This window comes from Gymnoscopelus microlampas (genome assembly GCF_963454915.1).
Source record: "Gymnoscopelus microlampas genome assembly, chromosome: 1".
Taxonomy (NCBI): Eukaryota; Metazoa; Chordata; class Actinopteri; order Myctophiformes; family Myctophidae; genus Gymnoscopelus; species Gymnoscopelus microlampas.
In genome coordinates this window covers 12,971,625-12,996,624 of record NC_139962.1, presented here as the reverse complement: position 1 = coordinate 12,996,624, position 25,000 = coordinate 12,971,625, and the positions used below count along the sequence as shown (strand labels likewise).

The window sequence follows — 25,000 nt, the reverse complement described above, 5'->3', positions numbered from 1 at the left end:
CCTACAACAGATGTTGAAATTAATGAGAGTGTCCCTTCAAGTGTGGTAGAGTGTATGTGAGGGTCTGGGGGAGGAGAGATGAGCAGTACTGTACCTTTGCATCGCTGAGTTTCTCCCACTTGGGTGTAATGAAGTACAGGATGCCGTCTCCGGCACCTGGCAGAGTCACTCCTCTGATCAAGAGGATGACCAGCACCACGTAGGGAAATGTGGCTGTGAAATACACCACCTGACCACGCAGGACAGATATGAGGAGACAGGAAGAGGACGGGGGAAAGAGAGAGAGGGGAGCGTTATCTTATACAGCATACATGGGCAACTGGTGGCCCGGGGTCCACATGCGGCCCCCACCTTCACTTAATGCGACCCGCAGGTTAATATCGGAATACTGATATATTATTGATTTCAGCTGTTTACAATTCCTAACATGCAAACATGACTTGCGTTAATTACTTCAGTCTATATTAAACGCGTCGCAGTGCGACGCGTTTTGGGCTTGTAGATCGGCTATTTTTGCTACTTTTGTGTGACATAGAATGGCATAGAATTTACGAAAAATATGCATAGTGGCCCTCTGGAGTGAGTGTGGAAATATAGTGGCCCTCTCCATCATCAAAGTTGCCCACCCCTGTTATACAGTATCTGGTTACCTATGCTCTAGCCTAGCAATGATTATGTATGTTAACACATCGACTGCCTAGATCGAGTTAACTCGATATTAGTAATCCAGCGCTCGACTGCCTAGATCGAGTTAACTCGATATTAGGTATTTTCATTGGTTTCATCTGTGATCGCGCGGGTCTGTTTATTTTTCATCAGCACTTTCGTTTTCCACCGACGTCACACTCACCCGAAGCTGGATGTAAAAAAAAAAAATCGTTTCCGGGTCACATTGTTTTTCTCCGGTCATTTTCGTCCAGAATAGAGAAAAACACTTTTTTTCACACGCTATAAAATACAAAGGGAGAGCTCCCCTTTTATTTTCTTTGGTCCGAGTGACGATCAGGCATCGTCGTCGTGTATCACATCGTATCACAAGCCGATCACCGGTTCATGTTGTTTGACTGTTTGAGCCTGGAGGGAGGGGGGGGGCGAGTCAGCGAGTCATCGAGGGTGTCATTTTGCTGCGCTCTGCTGGTCGATCGTCGTATGTGTTCAAAATCATGGACTGAGAAACTTAAATGCATTTAAATTTAGAAAATAGAGAATACAAAAAAACACGCAAATCGCTGGCAGTCAAGGGGGTAAATTTGGAATAAACTCTGGCAGTCAATGTGTTAAAGGTAGGGTAAGTGATGTACCTTGGTAAAAACAAACGTTTTTTTGTTAAAAGGATAAAGCTCATGTTGTGATAGTAATCATTGCTATAGAGTGTTTGTTCGGTAACAGTGGTCACCCTGTCTTTCCATCTCTTTAATAAACAGAAAATACATTTTCAGGTGGGTTGCCAATTTAAGCCAATCAGGAGAGAGTATGCATTTATCAGCTTCAATTTTGTCTTGTTCCAGTTTGAATTTTGTCTGCTCATTTCTTTGTTTCATCAATTCCAATTTAACTTGTTTTATTCTGTATCCTGTGTGAGTTTTCTCTCCTGATTGGATACAATTGTTATCCCGCCCTGAAAATGCATTTTCTGTTGACTAAAGAGCTGGAGAGACAAGGAAACCCCTGTTACTGAACAAACACTCTATAGAAATGAGAACTATCAGAATATAGAGCTATTTACACTTATTTTAACAAAGCAATATCACTTACTCTATACCTTTAATATAGCGGTATTTAACACTTATCGATTTTAAACATTTAAATAAAGTTATCACAACCCCTGGCCCTTTGAAAAAACACAACTGTTCATGAATTTGAAGTGGGATCGATTTGATTGATTCCTGTCAGGAAGTTAGGTCAAATGGGAATATTCATTATTAGGGAATGTACCCCAAATTTTTTAACTACAAATAAACTACAAAAAGATGTTTGTTCTTATTCTTTAATCATTTTGTCAACAGAGAGCAACTTCTTAATCAAAAGCTACTTTACCACAGCATCCACTGTGAAAACAGCCCTGGGTGGATGAACATTATTCATACTCAGGCTTATGAGTGGTGCAGAACTCGGCACCTCATTCAAATATCCTCTAGAGGGCAGCGCTCGACAATAATTCTCTGTTGAAAACCTAGAACTATATTCATATTCACCTCCTAGTGGCTTAAGGAGGGAACAACGGGGTAGCAAAGGAGAGGAACCAAGGAGAGACTTCTCATGTCCCACTGTACCTTTCCTGATGACTTGATTCCTTTGGCCAAGGAGGCATAGACAATAAGCCAGGCCAGGCAGAGACAGCCTGCTAATGGCCAGCGGAGGTCTCCAGGGTACTCAATGCCTTTAGAAATGTGTAACACATTGTACCTGTCGGTGGGAGAAAGGGGAGATGGCAATACTTGAATGGGAAAACATTTTAAAAGCACACAAGATGCGTGTATAATTAGCTACAACATGAGACATTATCTAGGCTGCATTAGGTAAAGAAATCGAGGAAGTAGCTTATAGGCTACATTTGTGATCAAGTGTTGTAAACATGTCAAAATTGCACATCAAATGTGGGTTGAGTTAAATTAAAGTAGGCTGTGTCGTGTGCCAAAGATATAGCCTACGCTCACAAAGCGTAGAAGTAGCACACAAGCCCGGGAGTTGTGAGCTTGTAGATCTGCTATTTGTGTAGTATAAATATAAAGTGTAAGTATACAAAGCACTTACTTGAAGTATTCCTCGCTGGGGCTGACATATGTCTTGTTAGTGTCTACGGTCATGTTCAGCAGCTTGCTCAGGTTTCCCACAGCGCTGGCGGACAGACAAAACGACGAGTTCTTCACTGAGGTGAAGTTTCTGTCCCGGAGAATACACGTGTCTGTTCACAATCACAGAGCAACACACATCAACAATAGACATGGGAACACATGGTTATGGTGCATTGTGTGGGACATACTCTGTTACAAGTAAAAGTCTGGTTTTCAAAGTTTTACTTGAGTAAAAGTGCAAACAAAAGTATTGGTATCAAAATGTACACCAACACAAGTACTCGTTATACAGAATGTCCCATTTCACAAGTTTTCAAATGTATTAAACGTATAAAAATCCTTTGAAAATAGCAGATCTACAAGCTTGCGATGCGTCACATTGTGAGCTTGTAGATAGGCTATTTTTCAAATAATTATAGTGGAGTAAAAGTACAATATTTGCCTCTGAGATGTAGTGGAGAAGAAGTAAAAGTACTGAAAATAATTACATGGAAGTTCCAGTATCATTATGGAATCAGAATTAGAGTGTGGGATAACTCAGGGTGACTTTCAGGCTTCTTCATTCTCAATGGCTTGGAAAAAGTAGGAAAATGTGTCATTTGTGCCACTGTGTCACTGTGTTACTAATAGCTAAAGGCACATCAGTTCCCTGTGAGGAAATAAGGGCAGCAATGTACAGTGGTGCTGCCGTGAAGTGTCCTTAATTCGTGCCAAAATAAATAAATTAAATAAACTCCATGGTTCTCAACCTTTTCAGGACGTGACCCCCCAAAATAAATCATATTTGAACTGGGGACCCCCCACTCTGACAAGCACTTGGAATGTAGGCATTACATTCTGTTTGACTCGGTTCCACAAATAGTAGATCTACAAGCTCACTATTATTTGACAATTTGGCCAATGTTTGACCAGTTTTTTAGGTATTATCCTCCCTGCAGGGATCCCGACCCACAGGTTGAGAGCCACTGACTAACTAAAGGCTAACAACATAGATAAGGTGGCAGATCAGCTATTTTTGTCAAGTGACCCTTTTGGCAGCAAACCACCATAGCACTCTGATTTGCAAAAGTGTGTTACAAATACGATGTATTATTACTATATGGATGTTGGTTATAGCAAAAAGAGAATTTTCCCTTTGGGGATCAACACAGTGTAAGAAAACTAACATAGCTATCAATCACTTATGAAAGATTGGAGACTAGGATATATGCTGCAACTGAGCAAAAACATTCATATTTGTATAGGCCTACTTGCACTCAGTACTCAAATTTAACTGTAATGCTGATTAATATGCGTAACACAGAGAGAGAGAGAGAGAGAGAGAGAGAGAGAGAGAGAGAGAGAGAGAGAGAGAGAGAGAGAGAGAGAGAGAGAGAGAGAGAGAGAGAGAGAGATTTAAGATACAGTACATTTTAAGTTGCTTTACATAATATACATTGTAGCACAGTTCTGCTTACACATTTTTTTATTCTATTTTAATTGTACTACATTTATTATCGTTTTGAATGTTTTAAGTAATTTCACACTTGCTTTGGCGATGTCAATGTAAAGGTATGTTTCACATGCCTTTGAATCGAATTGTGAGAGACAGAGAGAGAGAGAGAGAGAGAGAGAGAGAGAGAGAGAGAGAGAGAGAGAGAGAGAGAGAGAGAGAGAGAGGAGAGAGAGAGAGAGAGAGAGAGAGAGAGAGAGGGAGAGAGAGAGAGAGAGAGAGAGAGAGAGCGCGCGCACGGTTCTTTGCTCCGTGTACAGTAGCCGAGGTAATACCTAGTACGACCATGAGAGGTCAGTCTCGGGCACACTGCGGCACTGCAGCACCACCATACAGTAAATTTGTCAAGCAAGCAGTTTTTGTGCTGAATTGACAAACAATGCATAGCAGTAATACACTAATATTACATGATTTGAAGGGAATTTCAACGTTTTTTCGATGCTATGGCGCGTTGAATATCTTCATTCTAATTTCCAGATATGTTTTGTTAATGCCCCCATGCACTTTCATGTATAAACAGCTCCAATAAACATAATTTCGGTAATTCGGTTGCACATTACACATTGCAAGCCCAACATAAAAAGGATATTAACTAAATATTGTTGAGTAAATATTTTCTGTTACTTTTTTCCTTATTTCATTGTTTTTAAATCTTCATCACTAAAAGCTGATTTCCATGCGTCACAGAAACAATAGAACATAGAAGATATACTGTATACAGTACAATAGGCTATAGGCCTACTTGTACAGTATTGTACAATAAAATGCCATGTGGCAGTCAATGGCAGAGACGAAATTCATTATTTCGATGCCTCATAATAAAAGGAACAAGTTGAGCAAGAACATAACTGCACGGGTGGCAATTATGTCCATAATTCATTATGCTGCAGCCTAGGACAGGTCTACAAGACATCTACACGGAAAGAGCGCATGACGCACTGCGCATAGTAGAGAGAGAGGCGCAGTGGTCGACAATGTACTTACATGTTTTACTTAAAGTAAAAGTATCAACAGTCTGTTACAAGTACGTTTGGTATTAAAAAATGTACTTGAAGTACCAAAAGTAGAAAGTAGGCTACTCATTTTCAAATGTGTAAAATGTATATAAAGAATCCTTTGAAAATAGCTGATCTACAAGCTATAACGCGAGCTTGTAGATCGGCAATTTTCAAATGGCCGAAATATAGGGCTGAAGTGGGTAATGTATATTTTGTAATAATAATCAAAATCTACAAAGTAACTAGTAACTAAAGTTTTCAAATAATCTTAGTGTATAAGTACAATATTTGCCTCTGAGATGTAATAGTGGAGTAGAAGTAGGCTAAAAGTGGCCTACTGAAATGTTTAAATACTCCAGTAAAGTAAAAATACCTCAAAATTGTACTTAAGTACAACAGTACTTGAGTAAATGTACTTAGTTACTTTACACCGCTGCATTTGGTGTGTGTGTGTGTGTGTGTGTGTGTGTGTGTGTGTGTGTGTGTGTGTGTGTGTGTGTGTTGCTGTGCAGTCTTACCTAGGAGGAGCATGTCTTTGTCCTTACAGTCCACCGTGTTCCACTCATTCCTACAGTTGGCCCATGGCAGTGAGCCCTTCAACGAAGCGAACAGGTAGTACAGTGTCCAGCACATAATAATATTATAGTATATGGCTATCAAGACAGATATTATCAACATGGCAATCCCGCAACCTAAAAATAAATAAAATGAGACGAAATAATATAAATTACTCTTAAAAAGCAAAGTTGAAGAGCTTTGTTCAGATCAGATCAGAAGACAAATGATGTGTATATATATATATATATATATAATTCTTCCATGCGTGAAAAAGCGCAGTCTAAGTCAATGGTTCTCAACCTGTGGCTCGGGACCCCCACATGATTTTTTTTAAGTCTTAAAAAAAAAAAAAAAAGACATTTACTGCATCAAAAGTAGCCTATAATCAACAAACTATACTATAAAAACTGGTCAGACATTGGCCAAATTGTCATAAAACATAAAAAAGTGGCAAGACATTTGAAAAAAGCCGATCGATCTACAACGCCTCACAAGGCAGGCGTTGTGAGCTTGTAGATCAGCTTATTTTCACAATATTTATCTGTGGAACGGAGTCACACAAAATGGAATGCCTCAACTCCTACAAATCCAAGTGCTTGTTGTCAGGTTGGGGGGGGGGGGGGGGGGGTCCCCCCAGTTCAAATATGATTATTTAGGGGGCGTCACGGCCTGAAAAGGTTGAGAACCACTGGTCTATAGTTAGCGCAGTTTACCTTGCAGAGCCGGGATGGCTTTCCATACTGACACGGGCCCCTGGCTGGCGAACTGGCCCAGGGACACCTCCAACAGAAAGATGGGGATCCCGGCAATACCCAACATGAGCAAGTAGGGGATCAGAAAGGCACCTATGTGTGGGACAATGTACAATCACAATGTACAATCATTCAGGCTACAGTTTATCAACTCCAAAGCCATGTGTACTGTAAAGCCAATGTACATTTTACTCAGAACGTAGCCTGCACACGTGTCACTCATTACAAATCAACACTGAGGATTGGCTGTGTATAACCACAATTAAAACCAATCAAAAAAGAAGCTCGAACATTCATGTGGGCCTTTTGTATTGAAATTAGAAACGAATGGAATTTAATTTAGCCTCTATTTCGCTAATTCTCTCCCACACTAGGTAAAATGTATAAAATACCATATTTTATGGCCAAATAATAATAATAACAATAATTATAATAATAATAAAGAAAAAATGACAAATGTTGTGTGAATGTGAATAATATAATGACACAGTGGATTTCTTTGAAAGAACGAAATAATCTATGTTGACACTTTCAGTGACCACATAGAGTCTACTGTACAAAACTATTACTGTGATAATTAAATCAAATGAAACTAAACGAGAGGCAAGCAGATTAAATGATGGAATGGGTTCTTGAGTTCAGGCAGTGGCAAAAAAAAAGACTTGTTTTCATTTTTTTTCTTCTCTCAAGAAACGACAGACTTTCTTAATAAAAAAAAACATCTTTTTTGACGGTTCGTTGCGGTGTTTGTTGGACAAGGTTCTGTTGGTCCAGATTGATTATTATTACCTCCACCATTTCGGAAGGCAAGGTAAGGGAACCGCCACACGTTGCCCAGCCCCACGGCATAGCCCACCATGGACAGGATAAAATCCATTTTATTGGTCCAGTTTCCTCTGGCCTTATTCTCATCTCCCTCTTCATCGTCATCATCGTCAGCCTGGGAAAAGGGGGGATTGTGGTGGTCATTCTGAAAAGGCTATTTATTCATTTATTTTTTGTTCACTCTATTCCTTCATCAACATTAAACCTCTATTCGATTACACTTGAGCAAAATCCATTAATTAAGACCGGTGAGGGGGGATGCTTATAACACAATCAAACAGGCAAAACTTCAATCATTCAGACCTTACAATTACCGACAGCTGACACATTTCAGACCGCCAATCAAGCTAATTCAATTACAGTGACACGTGTGAATTCATATTCATAAAGCATATCTTGCTGGTTGTGTGCCAGGCCAGCACAGGGGGAATGGCGGAGGGAAAAAGCATGCATGGGAGGTGGGCTGTGTGTGAGGAGAGGGCTTATCAATGGAAACACACTGAGGTGGGACTGAGGAGAGGAAAGCCCTCCTGGGGATTCGGATACAATGGGTAGAATCCGCAACCTTATGTAACACATTACAAGCACTGCTGTCACCCAGCATGTCCCCAGAGAGAGAGCATGATGAGAGGGACAGACAGGGATATACCTAAACACAGCATGCATGGGGCGCTGCAGGGCATGGCAAATAGACTGAACCACGCAGACGATTTATAGGCTATTATGTCAGTTGACTGATAGTTTATTAATTGTCATTTAAGCTCATTTGTGCACGTCACAACCAGACGCGAAATCATTTAGGTGCGCGATTGTTGTTGTTTTTTGTTGTCTATTCAGACTATACCCGCCTGTCTGTCTGTCTGTCTGTGTAACATTTTCCATACATGAGCATATAGGTGCTTGGAACCATTATCATTTCGCTGAGGTGTGATATTAAAATAGATTATAACACAAACTAGGCTGTACGAAGACACGATATAGGCTATACTCTCACGAAGCATTTAGTTAATTCCATCTCAAAGCAATCAGAAAGGATCTCCCAGCCTGTATTTTCGATGAATTGAATACACAGGACCCCAATGGAAACAAGCCATAGTGCTTTCCTTTTTTAGCATCCCTTTGTATAGAACTGTACTTTCTGTGCTTTTTTCTGCAAACTGCTAAATAAAGTATTTAATCAATCACAACAATCAATCAATCAATATACGATTTCAAGCGGCCCCATGGTTATTCAGAACCCATTATCAATGGCACATCGTCCTAATTGGATCGCCCTAATCCCGTATAAATCTCGTGTATTCCATCTCCCCTGCCCCAGGTCGTTTGATAGGCCACCTCTCATTGAAACTCTTAATTTGAGCACACTTACCCCCGGCGCGTCGCAGCAGGGCTGAACAGAAGTGTTGCCATCTGTTCCCAATATGATGGTGGTCTGGCTCATGGCCACCCAATTTCCCGAGGCGTTGTGTTGCTGCTCCGCGCTGCCGGCCCTGAGGGGGTCCCCGTACTGGACAGACATCCCCTGGCCCTGAGGGGCAGCGGCAGCAGAAGCACCGCTGGAATCCGTTCTGAAGGCCGACACGGATCCGGGAACGGCAGGCGCGGCGTTTTTAAACGTCCCATAGACTTTACTGGTCTCCAGTTCCCCCGGTTTATTTTCCGCGGGACAAAAAGTTTTGCTCTCGTCGCCCGGAGGCGGCTGGGGTGGCGGGTGAGCATGAGGAGCGCCCGGCGCACATAACGGCGCGTTCTCCGCTTTGTTTGCTGTAAGTCCCACTGCTCCTCCGTCGGGCTGCTGTGACGGGTTGTAGCCGGTAGGCGCGTTGGCCATGGTCTGTTGTTCCCTCTGGTCCGAGAAATCCTGGAACATTGGATTGGAAATATCAATGAAACAAATTCAGCACAAAGACAAACCCCGTCAGAGGAGGAACACCACACTATCTGCTATCTTTCAGCACCGGTTCAAATCTATATGAACAGGATATTTTTATATTTTTCTTTTTACTATAGCTATGGTTTCCAACATTACAGAACATGTCTCCTGCTGTTACGATGTTTTAACCACTTAAACCCCGTATGGGTGACCGGAGTCCCTCAGGGTTCTGTACTGGTGTATTTTCTGTTTTATGTTATTGTGGGGAAAGCTTTCACTGAAAATAGCAGATCGACAAGCTCACAACGACATGCAAGCCCACAATACCGATGCTGGGGTTTAAGTGTTTAAAAGAAAACCTCCCTTTGCCGCATGTTTTTGGCTCCACTGCTCTGGGTCTCAGGCTTACAGTTTGCTGGGGGTTCTTTTCTCTCCCGTGTGCCGTTACTGCGAGATTCTTTAATTTTACGCCCCATTTCCCCCGTGTCATTCAGCCCACACATCCACTGATTTTATGGGCAATAGACAAGCTGCCGGTTCTCTCGGCAGCTTCCCGCTCCCCGGCAGGCATGCTTGATCACCGGCATTACAGCACTGAACAGACCCGGGCGGGATTACAAATTACACCTTGAATTTTTGGCTTAGAGGGAAAATAACACCCAAAGAGCATAACATTATCTTTTTATTTTTTTAAAGAGAGAGAGAGAAAAAAAGGGAAAAATGTTAATGATTAGATGGAGCGCGAGGGGGAAATTCATCCAATGAATTGTTTCCAATCATGCACTTATTTACAGGCAATCACAATCTGGTTTCAGCCAAATTCGTTAAATAAAATGAGATAAAACGTGAATAAAATAAGGCGAATCAAAAGAAACGCCTGTCTCTCTGGACAAAGATAGTAAACAACCACCCCAAAGATATGTAGAGCACATATCAGTGGAACAAGTAGCCTATAGACCAGTGGTTCTCAAAGTGGATTTCAGGGACTCTCTGGGTTCCTTTAGAGGGTTCTAAATCGACCCTCACAAGTATGTAACTCTGACAGTGTACAAATGGAACCAAATGCGGGTCCATTTGGTTCCTGTCAGAGTTAAAGGGAGACCTTGAAATGTAAAAGTTAGAGAACCATTGCTATAGACTCTATAGTATAGATGAAAGTTTTCAAGTCGGGCTGCACACACAACCTGCAATTCAGCACCTCGGATTTCAGCACCATGGACAGTTACAGTAGATCCCTCTCAGCTGTCAAAAAGCTTGAAAATGCATTGCATTGATAGAATACTTAATTTAGCAGTTTGCAAAAAAAATACAGAAAGTACCGTTCAATACAAAGGGATGCTAAAAAGAAAAGGGATTAAACCCAAGAAAACACTATTGTTTCCATTGGGTTCCTGGGTATTCAATTAATCGAAAATGTTTAAAATCGTCGGCTATTAAATTACACATGCGATGGCTATTATTTAGACTCTGTCACCATTCCTAGAAAAAGAAAGTGTGTCGGCAACTTACCATTTTGTGCGGACGAGTGGAAACAGCTGTAAAGAAGGGGAGGATGGAAGTAGACTGGGCTTTACTCCCGCCAGGCGCAAAGCTTTCTATACCTCCGTCCGTGAGAAAGACCGGGCTTTGCGTCAGTGCGGTGCAAGGTGCCCTTCGCTTGACATTTTCTTGATAATAGGAGTTTGATAAATCATTGGTCTTCTTGTGGGATTCTGATTTTTAAAGGGACACCGCCGGGCTGAAGACGAGGGCGTGTGCGTTATTGCCACGCACACAAGCCACTTTGTGCGTGCGTACATGGACTGACTCTTTCACGCCTGATTACTACAACCATCTCCAGGGGTGTGTTGTAGGGATACACATGCAAGCAAGCAGCGTGTTTGGCAAGGATTTCCAGGTATATTTTTAAAGAGGGGGGGGGGGGGGTATGCAGTACCCCAGGTTCACAGAAATTGGCTATACCTGTCCTTAAAAAAAAAAAAAAGTTGAATGTGTTATGTGTAATGTCAATGATTTGTATGTACTCTATGGACCCCCTGTGTGTCTGGAATAAAGTTTGAATTTGAGACAGGTTGCTAACTATAGTCAGTGGCTTCATGTACACCACTGAACTCAACAACACAGTACTCAACAACACAGTATAACGTATACTGTGTTGTTGAGTTCAGTGGTGTACATGAAGCCATACAATTACATTACAATATTATTATTTGCTGAATCTCCTTTTTGTACTGATAGACCACTGCACTTTCGACCCTCATAATATTGTTTTGACAACGTTTTATTCAGTGCAGGACAGCATCCAGTTTGGGACAGGAGACAGCAAAGGGAATCTATACTCGGTTGACATGCAATGAAGTAAATTCTCTTAATATAAAATACTTGCATTTACTACATTATTATTTCTTGGTTCAAAAGACAATCCTGAGTGTTAATTTAATTCTAAAGTCGTCCATCGTTGTTGATTGAAATGTTCGTTTTTTGTTTTTAATAGCCCTTGCCTTTGGCATTAAAACGAACGCCTTTATCCACAACTGCTTGCCTTTGCCAAGTCTGCAGAAAGTTGAACTGTTGAAAACTTGCTAAAAATGGCCTATGCGCTATATATAGCTTGTAGTGGAATGCACGCACACATGCCCAAGGCTCTATATAGTCTATACAGTGCGTGCCCTCGTGCGTCACCCATAGACGCATTGATCAAGGTAAAAAAAAAAAAAAAAAAAGTGGGCGAGGTCTTGGTGAGGAACTCATTTGTCCAAAGTCTTACGCAAGGAGGTAGAGGAGCTTTTTTCTTTCTTTCTTTCTTTTTTTAAACACATGGGCGGTGAGGCATTGGGCTGACGTCTCAGCCTATAGGAAAAGGCTTTGGGACATAATAGATATTATGTAGGCCAGACGTGGAGCGTTTTAAAATAGGCCTACTGCATTGAACAGCACTTTTATCTTAACTCTATATTTTATAGCGATTCCTGTAATTCCTCTGGGTGTGTGTGTCCCTGTATGTATTATCCTTTATGTGGACATAAAGAAATGGTTAAAATGTGTGTGTGTGTGTGTGTGTGTGTGTGTGTGTGTGTGTGTGTGTGTGTGTTTTATATATATAAAACACACACACACACACACACACACACACACACACACACACACACACACACACACACACACACACACACACACACACACACACACACACGCGGTTCCACGGGCTGAGTGGGGGCCATATCACTTCGTATGCACGGCGCGCACCCGCAGCTTGTAAATCTCCGCCCGTTCCAGATAACGGACCTCATGATGCGGGTGTATTAGCTTCTTGGCCGCGTTGGGTTTAATTACATTGTCAACAGAGAATAATTGTAATTGATTTCTGCTCCTCTTCCCTTGCTGTCCGAAGGAACACATTCCTCCTCCAGCAGAGAGGAGGAATGTTGGCCAACATGGGTGGCTTTGGGAGAATAGTCTTGGTCTTCGTCTCTTCGATTGCTAAAAAATAACTGATTTTATTCACACATCTTGGAGCACACAATATCTCAATCCCGCTGTCCGTTTGGCGTCTCGGTTCAGTTTATCGCTACAGCATGTCAAATTCTTTACATTGAATTTGACAAGGTCTAATTCAACTATAGGATATTCTATTTGACAGCGTCGTGAAGCCCACTCAGTTCTGTCTGCATGGCAAACCTCCTTGACCCGAGATAATAAGGCAGCCATGTGATCACGCATGCTCGTTAATGACGAGCCCATATAATTAATTGACCTCTCCTGCTCGGGCTGTGATAAGATCCTGCTCCTCCAGAGCAGCTGAGATGCTGGGAAAGCAGTGATTCAGCTGAGGGTCAACCAGGGGCCCATGCTGTTGCGTTCCACTGACAGGCCTTGGACCACGTTCTGTACAAGATTAGATAGAGGCTGCTGTGGCTTGGATAAATAAAACTGTCCTTATCATATTATCTTTAGAAAATTATTATTATTGTTATTATTATTGTTACAATCATCAATAAGATGTGGGTTGCAAAAAAACATTATTTAGTGTAGGCTGTGCACACTTGGCTTTTCAGACCTTTTGAGCATGTACAGTGTAATGAAAAATAGTGACAAAAATAATAGAAAATCTAAACGACAAAAAAAAAGATTCAATTTTAGAACGGTTTGTTTAAAATAAACGATTAAATAGCCTACAGAAAATATCGGCTACATCAGCCAGTCATTGCAGGTTTATACGTTTTCATTTAGCATGGCCTATAGGCTATCTGACTTCTATTATAATGCCTTATGGATCAGAGGGTGAATAGGCCTACTTTATCAGTTGAATTTTAGGCTATTACACTATGTTCGCTTGTCAAGATTAGAAACTATGATTTAAGACGACCTTCGTATTTAAAACAAAAAAAGCTATAGGGCATTATGGCTATCCTGTAGCCTATCTGACAGTCAAAGGTATAGGCTAGACTGAATTATTGTTAACGCCATTGGCTAATATAACCAATAGCATCACAATGAGAGAAAACCTGTCTAGAACCTATACAGTAAATATGCAGGTTCAATATGATCATCTCCCACAAACCAGTAGCTGACCTGGTGCTGGAAATGATCATTTTTGACTGCAATACTTATACCGTAAGAAAGTATACTGCTAGCAAATAGTAATTGCGACAACATTTCACATCTCTGGGCAGAAAGAAACGTGCAGAACTGGAACAATTGCTTTTAAGAAAATAGGTTTCCAATGAATAGGCAATGTAATACAAAATTTGATCTATTGTCTGAAATGTCTATTAAGGCATACCATTATTAGGCTATACAGTGACAAAGACGGCAAAGTAGAAAAATTATCTCATGAGAGATCATTGACTGATAACCAACAATGCAGACATTCAATTCAAAACAAGACGTTATTCCCTTCTCTCCAAGTTTAGGATTCATCTTCTGTGGGGAAATAGAAAAAAGCCTTTCACTGTAAGCAGGGTTGCACAATGGAGTGTGCAAAGACGCTTTAGTCAGCCTTTGAAAAGCTCAAATTAATTTAGCTAAAGTAAACACACAGAAGATGGAAGGTGCAAACTCAGAGATGTCACAAAGCCAAAAATAGGGGAATATGGCCCCACGACCCCAACACAGTGAAATCCCCAGTGTTCATTTAACTCGGAGTGTACAAATCTATAACATTGGTAATGGTTACAGTTGTACACTCTCAATAGTGACACATTTAAATTAAATTGTTAAATCAACAATGAGCATTGGAGGAAAATTATCAACAGCTTATCATTATTATGTACTTATTATCACTCAATAATCAATATGTAGATCTCATTTATGTAATTCCTTTTGTCTTTTTACAATTTGGTACACAGAAAAGGGGGGGGGGGAATCACACAAACAAAATAATTTGGTATAACAGAGTTTTTATTACCAAACACTAACCTACAAAATGAGAATCCTGTGTTGGAATCGTATCTCTTGCAAATCATTCCATGTTGTCAAGAGTGATTAGCGACACCTTTTATAAGTGTCACACATTCTGGAAGTACATGAAATGCACGGTCAGGATGAAAACATGTCGCACTAAATGTAGTGTGTTTCATTACACCAGCCACTAGAACATCCTCTGGTTTCTGCCCAATTCGTACTTGGATGTACAACCGTCTCACTCGCTGAAAATAACAGATTTTCAGACGTCATAACTGATTTAATGCTGGATTATTTTTTTCCCCAATGGGAAGAACCACACTACTGATACTGATCATGCTTCATCCAGTTCATATAAAAAGTAGTGATTGGTCATCAGCAGCCATGTGACAGGCAATATCACTGCAGGCTATAAGTCTGCTTTCTGTCCTTCAGGTCAAAGGTCACCAGTAGGGAGCGAGGATCTCTCTTGTTCTTACGCACTGAGATTTTCCCCCGAAGCTCTTCACCTACAGGGGAAGGAGAGAGGCAAATTATGTTGGGTTTAAAATCATATTACATTTAAAACAGCATTAAATCCAGTTATACAATATACCGTATGTCATGGGTGGAAACGTTAGAAGTAGAAACAATAAAGCACACACATCCACTCACTGGGTCATGCTCCAAAGTTTACACATTTATTTTGGTTCCTTTACACCATTGGACGTAGGCTCGAAACGTCACGTTCAATGGTGTTAAGGAATCAAAACTTTGGAGCATGACCCACTGTGCAGACTTTATTCTTTTTGGAAAAGTTTTAGGAATGCATTAAATTGATAAATTGCAGCCCTCACCAACTGACACATAAAATGGGCCACTGGGAGCTTTTAGAACAAAATGGATCAAGCTTGGTCTGAGTTAAAAAGAAAAGATTGAAAATATCCAGTAACTTCCTCAAGGTTGCTACTTAATCCAATGAAATATAATCACACCATGTATGTGATGGTGAGGATCTGCGTTTGTTTTATGTATTATGTTTAAAGACAGGAAGACATTTCTGCAAATGACAACCCAACTAAAAGGAGGAGTTCACCCAAAAAATGACTTATTTTATATCAATTGCACGCCCCATGAAGCCTTGAATTCATGGATTTATTTTTGTTTTTGTGGCATTCCTAAGCCAACAATTTGATGACCGTGTGTATTTCCGGTAGGAGACACAAAGAATCTACTTTGTGTCTCCTACTGTATACATTAGTCGGTAGGAGACGGGAATCAAATTATTAGCTTAGGAATGCAACAAAAACAAAAACAAATCCATGAATTCAAGGCTTCATGGGGTGTGCAATTGATAGAAAAAAAAGTCATTTTTTGGGTGAACTCCTCCTTTAACACACCCTAAGATTTGCAACAGTGCAACAGAATCGCCATGGCGTTACCTTGTCCAAAGAATCTCAGATAGATAACCAAACTCAGCAGCTCCGGTTTTCTCTTTAACATTCATAAAAATAAACATTCACAAAAATAGAAAACCACTTCATGGAGTCAGAACGGAGGGCATGCTGGGGATAAAACTGTATCCATAAAAAAAAAAAGGAATTGCTTATATAATGATCTCCTTTCCTGTTTCCCACAGCAATATGGCAGACAGTGCTGAGCTCACGCTTTTTGCACCAGTGCACAGCCTGTGGCGGTGTGAGCAGAAATGTTCTGGAGCAGAAATGATGACTACCTGTGTGGAGGAGAGGCAATGTCTTTTAAAGCACAAGTCTGTATGTATGCATGCGCCCACCGCACACACATGTACATGTCCCTTTCTGTGTGTGTGTGTGTGTGTGTGTGTGTGTGTGTGTGTGTGTGTGTGTGTGTGCACGACACGTATACTGTAAAAAAGGGGATACACACCCCACCCATCCAGATGTGCTGTGGGAAAAATTGTAGCGTGTTCACACAGAATGATTATACGCTGATCACCATGTGTACTTGAGGCCGGGAGGAGACGCTGATGATTACGACGCATAATCACTTTGATTAACTTCACGTTTGACTGCTGGGGGGTAAATGAATGTTTACCCAATCGGCAAACAAGCCTTCTCTGACACCTCCCACTCCCCCACCCCCCACCCCTACTCCTCCTCTTCCCTCCGTGCCGTGCATGCGTTCCTCTACTGCTGCTGTAGGTTATCAGAGGACGGGGGGGTGGCGGGGTGGGTGGGGGGCTGACAAAATGCTGACGGTAGCATATAGCTCCTCCAGCCCCACCACAACCAGCGACGCATCCGCCATTGCTGCCTGTCACTTTCTCGGCCCGTTACCATGCCGACGCAAGTCACCGGGTCTGTGCCACCGGCGCTGCACTCCCGGGGCTGTCACTCCGTTATAGAGAAAGAGCCAAACAACTACTGCCATGACATTGTGTTGGGGTGCATGAACGTGTGTGTGTGTGTGTGTGAGCAGCATGTGTATCGCAAAAGCATGTGTTTGAGTGTAACTAATGAATTAGCTTTTAACTGTGTCATTCCAGAAGGGGGTGTTGTACGAGTTACGCAGCCAACCTAACAAAAAAGTGGCGTATACGCGCTGTATTGTGCTCGCATGTTCGTGCGCGACTGTTCTCGACAAACCCGGCCACAGCGGGATGTCTGGTAATCCTATACACATTGAAAATTGAAAATTTGTGGGTACAAATAACTTGTTTTTCCGCCCAGAGCGAGAAAAAAAAAATCCCCACGTGCGTAAGCGGAGGGTCTGTGCGCTGCCACTGAGAACGGCTGCATTCATTCATTAATATGGAGTGGTAGAAAAGCAGCATCTGTGCGCTTATGCTTGCTCGCCAGGTGGGTTCCAATGCGTTAGAGGCTGCAGACCAGGCTGCTCATAGAAGAGAAAGCTCATTCCTGTGCTGAAGGCTCTACCATCCATTTGTCTTCAGGCTGTGCTGTAAGCAGTGAGCCGGGACAACACAGAGAGCGGGATATTTAGCAAATTAATCCTCACAGCCAGGGCTGGGGAGTTAGCTTTTAATTATATCCAAGCAGGTAAAGGAAGGTTAAGAGAGGTTGGCAGGCAGTGGATCAATGGAGATTCCTCACAAGGATTGACGCAGATTCTGCAGCATCCTTTTCACTCACAGGCCAAGGTGGGTAATGCATCAGTATGCACCGCATAAGTGAACCCACACAGTACAATCTGGAGTGTTATTTGAACTCTAAAAGGAGGCATACATTTTTCTTTTTGAAGCTCAACTGTGAAAATGCAGTGAAAAGATAGTAATATAGTGTTTTACAACTAAATCTGGTCTTAAGACACAGCACTTGCTGATTCCAGGCTTAAAGCGAACATTTTTAACTCAAATCTTTGCTTCTGGGGGTCCCTGAACAAAATATTTTGAGATGGGGGTCCGCGGCCAAATACATATCATTTTGGGGGTCCTTGACATGAAAGTATTTGAGCACCACTGATACAGCAATAATAGTTTTTCAGAAAACTGTAAACTGGATTTAGAAGACATTTGTAGAATCGGAACCTCAGGCCTTAATGGGTTAACGCAGGCCATGCAACTTGGACAGGGTGTGATGTCACAGGCCGAATGCCAATCAGAGCCTTACTAAAGACATGCATTAGTCAACGAGGAAGACATCGAGGGACGTTGAGCGATAAGTGAGTGCTCCTCCGTCCCCGACACGACATGTGGGTCAGCGAGGAAGTCATCTCTCGAGATGGATTCTGCCTTCAACATGTAGTGTTGTTGTTAGTAGGAATAAACGCAGAAGCACCCGGGGAGGAAGTGGACTAAGAAAGGGGAGGAGCCAAACCGAGTTCCTGTTTCTACACAGAAAAAGGAGGTGGTGCCCCAGAGGCAAAAACAAAGGAGAAAATTGTACATTTATTGAACAGAAACTGTTCAATAAAATCTAAGGATTGTATTTAAACCACACAGGGGGAAATGGGCAACGCCAATGCGCAGTTTGGGGTTCCATTTCTGTCCATATTTAACAACACAGGAGGCAGGATTTGTAGATTGTGAGAGAATCATTCTTTCCTTTCATAGAAAAGTGGGGGGGGAGGGATTAGAGACTACTCTGCTTTCTCCTGAACTCCACAGCACATTCACAGCTGACTACACTACAACTCCCCCTAGTGACCAGCAGCCTGGAGCAGTGAAGGGAGCCAGGGGGGTGGACTGCCCTCAAAATCAAACTTGGCAAAAGGCTGAAGAAGGCCAAAGGACACTTGCTTGACCTATAATAATAGCCTTTTTGAAACATTCCCTCCAAAAGCAATGAAAGTAACAGATCAAAGACTTTTGCCCCAACAAAAACAAACAGTTGGGCTGGCTAGGAACCAGATGGGAGCCAAGCTGCCACCTTTCAATAGAAAAACAGAAAATAAATGCACAGGCCATGTTGAGAACTACTATCTATTCACACAGGAGGATTAACTCTTTAACTGTCAGAGTAATAGTGTAATAGTGTTACGCTACTGGCAGCGAAAACGAGCAATTTTATCAACCTTTGAAAAATCATGGAATATTTTCTGTGAATGCTATCCGCACATTGATCCCCTCATTACACACACAGGGGTCTCGTAGAATGGGGGGAAAATGATCCGATAGTGGTAATTATCCGATTATTCCATAGTTGTGGCAAGTTGAAAATAGCATGTTTTGCCAAAAATATATAGTGTAAAAAAAAAAGTACACAGGAGCCGAGATAGAGCATTTTTAAGCAATAAGTTAACCAGGGAGTGAATGGAGCAGCACATCTTCGGATGGCGTTATCTCTGGTTCTGTGTGAAAAAGAAAACATGAAAAAAAGAAAATAATTTGACAAATTAATTCGTCCATGGCAGGCAATGAGTTTAAATAAACTGTATGCCAGTAACGGCTAGCAAATGGCATGCTAACAGAAAAAGGAAACTAGGAATGCTAACAGAGTAAAGTAAAAATCAAACCATAACAAAAAAACAAATTTATATTTAAACCAAGCTGGTCTAAGGCTCGGTTAATGCCACCACTACAGCACGACCATTGCAGACAGTCAGTGCACACACCCCCCTCCCCCATGGCAGGGAAAGTATCAGTGCCTACAATACACTGGCCAATCAGGGAGCAGGAACGAAGAGCTAACCATGTGTGGAAATGAGTAAAGGGGAACGGGGGAGCTGGTCTTTCACTAGGACATCGTACATCAACATGCCACTGTCATTAGCCACCTACAGTCCCAGAGAAAACACCCAATCTCAGCCCATTATCACTGCTCGCCTGCTTTGTCAGTGAAATTACACTAGTGATAGACAGCTTGTTACGTCTGAGTAATTTAAACTTGTTGTCAATAATTGGTCACGCTGTAAATGGTCTGCATTTTCTATTCCTAGTCTTAACGGGATGCCTTGAGATGTGCGATTCCTGCCGAGGCCCTTCTCTGTCCAGTAACAATACTAACAACCAAAGAGCAAGCGGTACCCTCACACACTTACATTAGGTATGTAGCGGATGCACTTCATAGCGACATTAAGAGTGAAACTGTGGAGTCGGCTTAAATTCCGGTTCCTCAAAGTCACAAGCAACCAACAGTAAGTGAGTAAAAGGGCCATTAATATCGTCCACAGACAGTGATCCCACACCGCAAATAAAGCACTATTTTAAACTCATCCCGAGTACAAATTTAAACTCTTGAGACAGAAAGTTGTTCTCTATTGAAGGAACATTTGACCGTTTTTACAGTTCACCTCTGACTCTCTCCCTCACTGCCTCAGTTCTTTCTCTGTGAAGGGAGGAGGGAGAGGCACAGGGTTGATGGGCTGTATATATTGTGAGCACCTGCCTGCAGACACAAAGCCAGCTCAGTGGGTTGAATTACAGCCTATAGCGCATTTCAGCCTCAGCTGGGGCTCCACATCGCCCCATCGTTCTCGACACTTCAAGGACCTTCTGAGATCAAAAGACAGAGGTGTGGGGGCTAAAAGTGAGTGAATGTAGATAAGAACTGGGGGGGGGGGTATATTTTCAGTACTGCCAGAAAATACGCTGCAAGAGACTGAGTGGAAGACTTACAGCACGATTCAGGACAGACAAAGGGACAGAGAGCTGATAGAAAGAGAGCTTTGAGTGGAGCAGGAAACCAAGGATCGATGGCATCCCTGAAAAACTTGTACGCCAGCGCAGGGTAAACGGGCATGCGCTCACCGCCCGAAGGATCATGGGAGTTTCTTGCACAAAACATGACCTCCTTTCTTAATACAATCATGAAGTAAGCAAAGCCACAGTAGCCGCCGGTCAGTGGGGACAAAACAAACAAAGGTAAAGGAGTTCTTAACCTCCTCTTCTATACAGTATGTGCACTACTACACAAACACTTCCGGGCATGACAAATGACACAGTGTTTAATTTATGAAGCTGCCACGCAGGAAGTGTTTGCAGAGATGTTTTGTTTGTGTTGTATTTCTCTCTCCTTCTGCTGATTCCTCCCATAGAATCTTACTTATCTCAGAGTTAATTACTGCACTCGTACAAATACATCAAAGAGGCTTCTGTCCCAGCTACAATAAATCAATGTGGACAGACTCAGTATTGGAACAAACCACCGACTCTTGCAGCACACCTTGGCTAAAGTAGGATGCAGTGGAAGGTGTTTCTCAATCAAGGCCGTGTTAAAGTAGGTGGAGACATGAGGATGTTTATCAGTTTTGCCACCGCATACGTTACTTTGCAACATTCGTTTTTTTTCTTCTCTCAGCCAATGGCCTCACAGTAAAGGGTCTTGCCCATTGAAGTCTGTATTTTCATATGCGAAAATACTGACTTTTTAAATCTGTAAACCCACCTTGCACATTGACTCTGTATTATTATTATTACATTATTTGAACGAAAAAATATACAAATAATAGTAAAAAGTTGTCAAGCAGTGAGGGTGATTGTGTGGTCCTCTCACTTGTTGAACACAAACATTTAAAGGACATATTAGGTCCATTCTGAGATCGAGATGAGCAAGGAGAGTTTCAATGTCACACACACACACACACACACACACACACACACAGGTGCTTGGTTCATCTGCGCATGCCCGAGTGTCTGCGTTTCACACATTTTAAAACATGTGCATCAACGTACCGTATGCCCATGTTGGTTTGTAGGTTTATCTACATGTGTGTTGTGTGCACTGCAAATTTTGTGTGTTTTTCTGTGTGCCAGTTTGACATAAAACACCACCATAGCAGTGTAGAAGTCAACCAGTGGATGATGTTAAAAAAAGTCAATTTCTGGGTTAAGGCCATGGGAGGTGGTCTGGGACCAGTGGTGCACTGGGGTGGAGCAGGTACATAAATTACCTCCCCTCCTCCCTCTCACCCTCCTGCTCTCCCCGTTCTTTGCTCCTTTTTTAACGTTTCTCACACTGCTTACTTGTCTACAAGTATACAACATGACACCAATACAAAGTGACTTGACACCTGTCTGAACCAAATCAGCAATAACAGAATCTCAAACTGTGTGTGTGTGTGTGTGTGTGTGTGTGTGTGTGTGTGTGTGTGTGTGTGTGTGATTGTGCGTGTGTATATAAGACAGACTTGGCTTATGTTCACTCAGTAACATGTTACTTTGGCCCTCATACTATCCCAGAGCAACATAACAGATGCTCTACTGGCTGTATAACCAGCACAAGGATAATCAGAGACAGAAGGTAGACAGAGAGAGAGAGAGAAAGAGAGAGAGAGACAGAGAGAAAGAGATAGGGAGATAAACAGAGAAAAACGTGCATTAACCCTAGACACAACAGTACAAGACGGAGGACTTGGACACATGTGTCTCATCCAAAACTGAGGAAATCCTTGACAAAAGTCAGACTCAACACAGTCGAAACACAGGGCTAATTACTTAAAAAGCCTGGCCTTTAGACACACCACTTATCCAACCTGGCTATGACCCAGTCACCCATATTAACCCATTAAGACCTGAGGCTGCGTCTAAAAAAAATCAAAATCCTAACAATTTTTCGGAAAAAAATATAAAAAAATAATTTTCACGATTTTTCAAAAATAGCAGATCTACAAGCTCATAGCACGGCACTCGGTGCCGCGCTATGAGCTTGTATATCTGCTATTTTTGAATAGCCAAAGACATCTAAAGTGACACAGATGCGTTCCAGGTATCAATGGGTTAAGTGCCACCCACCTGGAAATCACCCGTCCAGTGGATGTTGCATGCGAGCCAGTCGGCAGCGTGTGACACCCCACCAAGAACAACTCAGTTGACAGCACTTGTTGCCCACCTGGATAGCTCTGCGCGACTCGGTGGCGCGTGCTACCCAGGTGAATAGCTCAGTATGAATGATCATATTGGTTGTTGTGGTGTGTTTTTTGTACACTTCATGTGTCAAAGTTGTGTGCTTACACTCTTACTGTGTAGCTCTTATATAGCCCTGAATCTCAGGCATACAATTTCAATTAATAACTAGAAAGGTGCCCTCCTCCTCGGGGAGCAGATCCCCACCCGGCCGGGTTGGCTACCCAGGTCTGTGTCAGTCGTGGGGTGGAGCAGAGCAGTCAGGACACAAGGAAGCTGCGGTGGAGTTTGTACGACAGACGGTGCAACTGTTCATATATTTCCGGCGCACCCTTTGGGCAGAAGTGAAAGTAGTTTTGGAGGATGCCCCTTGACATGCAATAGGCTCTATGCACTGCAGCCACATTGGGAAGAAATTGGGCCTCTTACCTTCCACAGGTGTTACCAATGATTCTAATGAAGGCACAGTGGTTCTCAAACCTTTCAATTTCAAGGCCCCCATAACTCTGAGAGTGTACAAATGGAACCAAATGGACCCGTAAGCGTCCATTTGGTTCCATTTGTACACTCAAAGGGGCCATTTGGAACCCCCTCAAGGAACCATGAGGGTCTCTGGACCACACTTTGAGACCCACTGGTGTAGCAGAGTGTTTCCAGTTAATTAATAGCCATCATGCAAAATATCAGCACCCAGCTTCTGTTTGACCAGAATATGGAACACAATCTTAATTAGTATCATTGGTAACACCTGTGAAAGAAGTAAGAAGAGGCCCAATTTCTTTCCAATATGTGCATAGAGCCTATTCAAATTTGGGTGTTAATGGATGGCGCGTTCATGATATATAGCATTTCTAGTAAGAAATAGGCTCCCCCCACAACTTTGTGAAGGCAATTGCAGGTAAAGGGTATGGAGTATCAAAAACCCTGTTTGACGGTCATTGTCAATTATACATTTACATTTAATGCCAATAAAGCTCACTGGAACTGAACTGTGAACAGAGAGAAACAGGCAGAGAGGAAGCAAAAAAAGAAAGCAAGAGATGAAAAGCGATAAAAATGGGAAAATGCTTACTAGTAAGTAAGTCCAATGTGGCACCAGCCCTCTACTGATCCACGTCAGTGTGTTCTTGCTGACACAGTCTGTTCATGTCCTCCATTGATATTCTCAGCCGACTGAAGAATAGCTGCTCTTGTTTTTTACTATTTACTGATGTCTATCCCATTGGATAAAAATGCAGTTGTCACACAGTCGCTGGTTCTATTGAAACACAGCCAGTTGAGCAGTATTTCTGACTGAAGCTCCTGGCATCCATACACTAATAATCTCTTAAGATCTTTTCCTCTTGACGTCTCGATCCAAAATCGAGGTAAACTGGGCATGCTCAGCATTTTCATACATGTCACAAAGCATGATAGGAGGATGTTAATTGCTTCTGTATTCTCCACTCATTTACTTTGGTTTTAGTTCATGATTGTGAAACAGTGAAAGGGCTATTACGGGACAGGTGTGTCCAGTATGCTGGGATTGTACCAGCACTGACAAGTGCACACATTGCACCGCATGGTCTCAGTGTGTGTGTGTGTGTGTGTGTGTGTGTGTGTGTGTGTGTGTGTGTGTGTGTGTATGTGCTTATTCATGCATATGCATAAATGTGTCTTAAGCGTGCATCTGTATTTGCATTGGAACACGGGTGTGTGTGTATGTATGTGTTCTGGGAGCTGTGCTCCAGTGTCAGTGAGTGATGATCGGTTGAAGTGTGGGTTCTGCAGCAGACTCATGCATTACTGAGGGAGGGAAGTCAACCGAAACCAAATACAGAGAGAGCTCTCAACTAACGCTCCATCCATTTGCCTGCTGGGGAATGGGCATGCGCAAGTGTGTGGTGAAGTGTACGTGTGTGTTTGAGAGAGAGAGAGAGAGGGGGGGGGGCTGGAGGCGGGCACAGGCAAGCAGATGCACGTATGTGTGCACGTACACAGATGCACGCACGCACGCACCCACTGTGACGGAGTCAAGCACGCAGGCACGGCCACACTTGCA

General features: G+C 42.4%; 2 protein-coding genes across 2 annotated transcripts in view; both read right to left on the bottom strand.

Annotated features, from left to right (window-relative positions):
• slc6a5 (solute carrier family 6 member 5) overlaps nucleotides 1-9,290 on the bottom strand; it is a gene marked incomplete at both ends in the record, with an annotated part of 19,212 nt that extends 9,922 nt beyond the window's left edge. The window contains 7 exons of the mRNA XM_084048764.1: nucleotides 95-229; nucleotides 2,274-2,406; nucleotides 2,755-2,905; nucleotides 5,804-5,977; nucleotides 6,557-6,688; nucleotides 7,385-7,535; nucleotides 8,790-9,290. Of these exons, the coding sequence (XP_083904890.1) occupies nucleotides 95-229; nucleotides 2,274-2,406; nucleotides 2,755-2,905; nucleotides 5,804-5,977; nucleotides 6,557-6,688; nucleotides 7,385-7,535; nucleotides 8,790-9,290 (1,377 nt within the window). The remainder of the gene's footprint in view (nucleotides 1-94; nucleotides 230-2,273; nucleotides 2,407-2,754; nucleotides 2,906-5,803; nucleotides 5,978-6,556; nucleotides 6,689-7,384; nucleotides 7,536-8,789) is intronic.
• Nucleotides 9,291-14,074: 4,784 nt separating this feature from the next.
• The window catches only part of prmt3 (protein arginine methyltransferase 3), an 89,239-nt gene continuing 78,313 nt past the window's right edge, over nucleotides 14,075-25,000 (bottom strand). Inside the window, exon 16 of the mRNA XM_084063419.1 lies at nucleotides 14,075-15,205. Within this exon, the coding sequence (XP_083919545.1) occupies nucleotides 15,096-15,205 (110 nt within the window). The 3' untranslated portion in view covers nucleotides 14,075-15,095. The remainder of the gene's footprint in view (nucleotides 15,206-25,000) is intronic.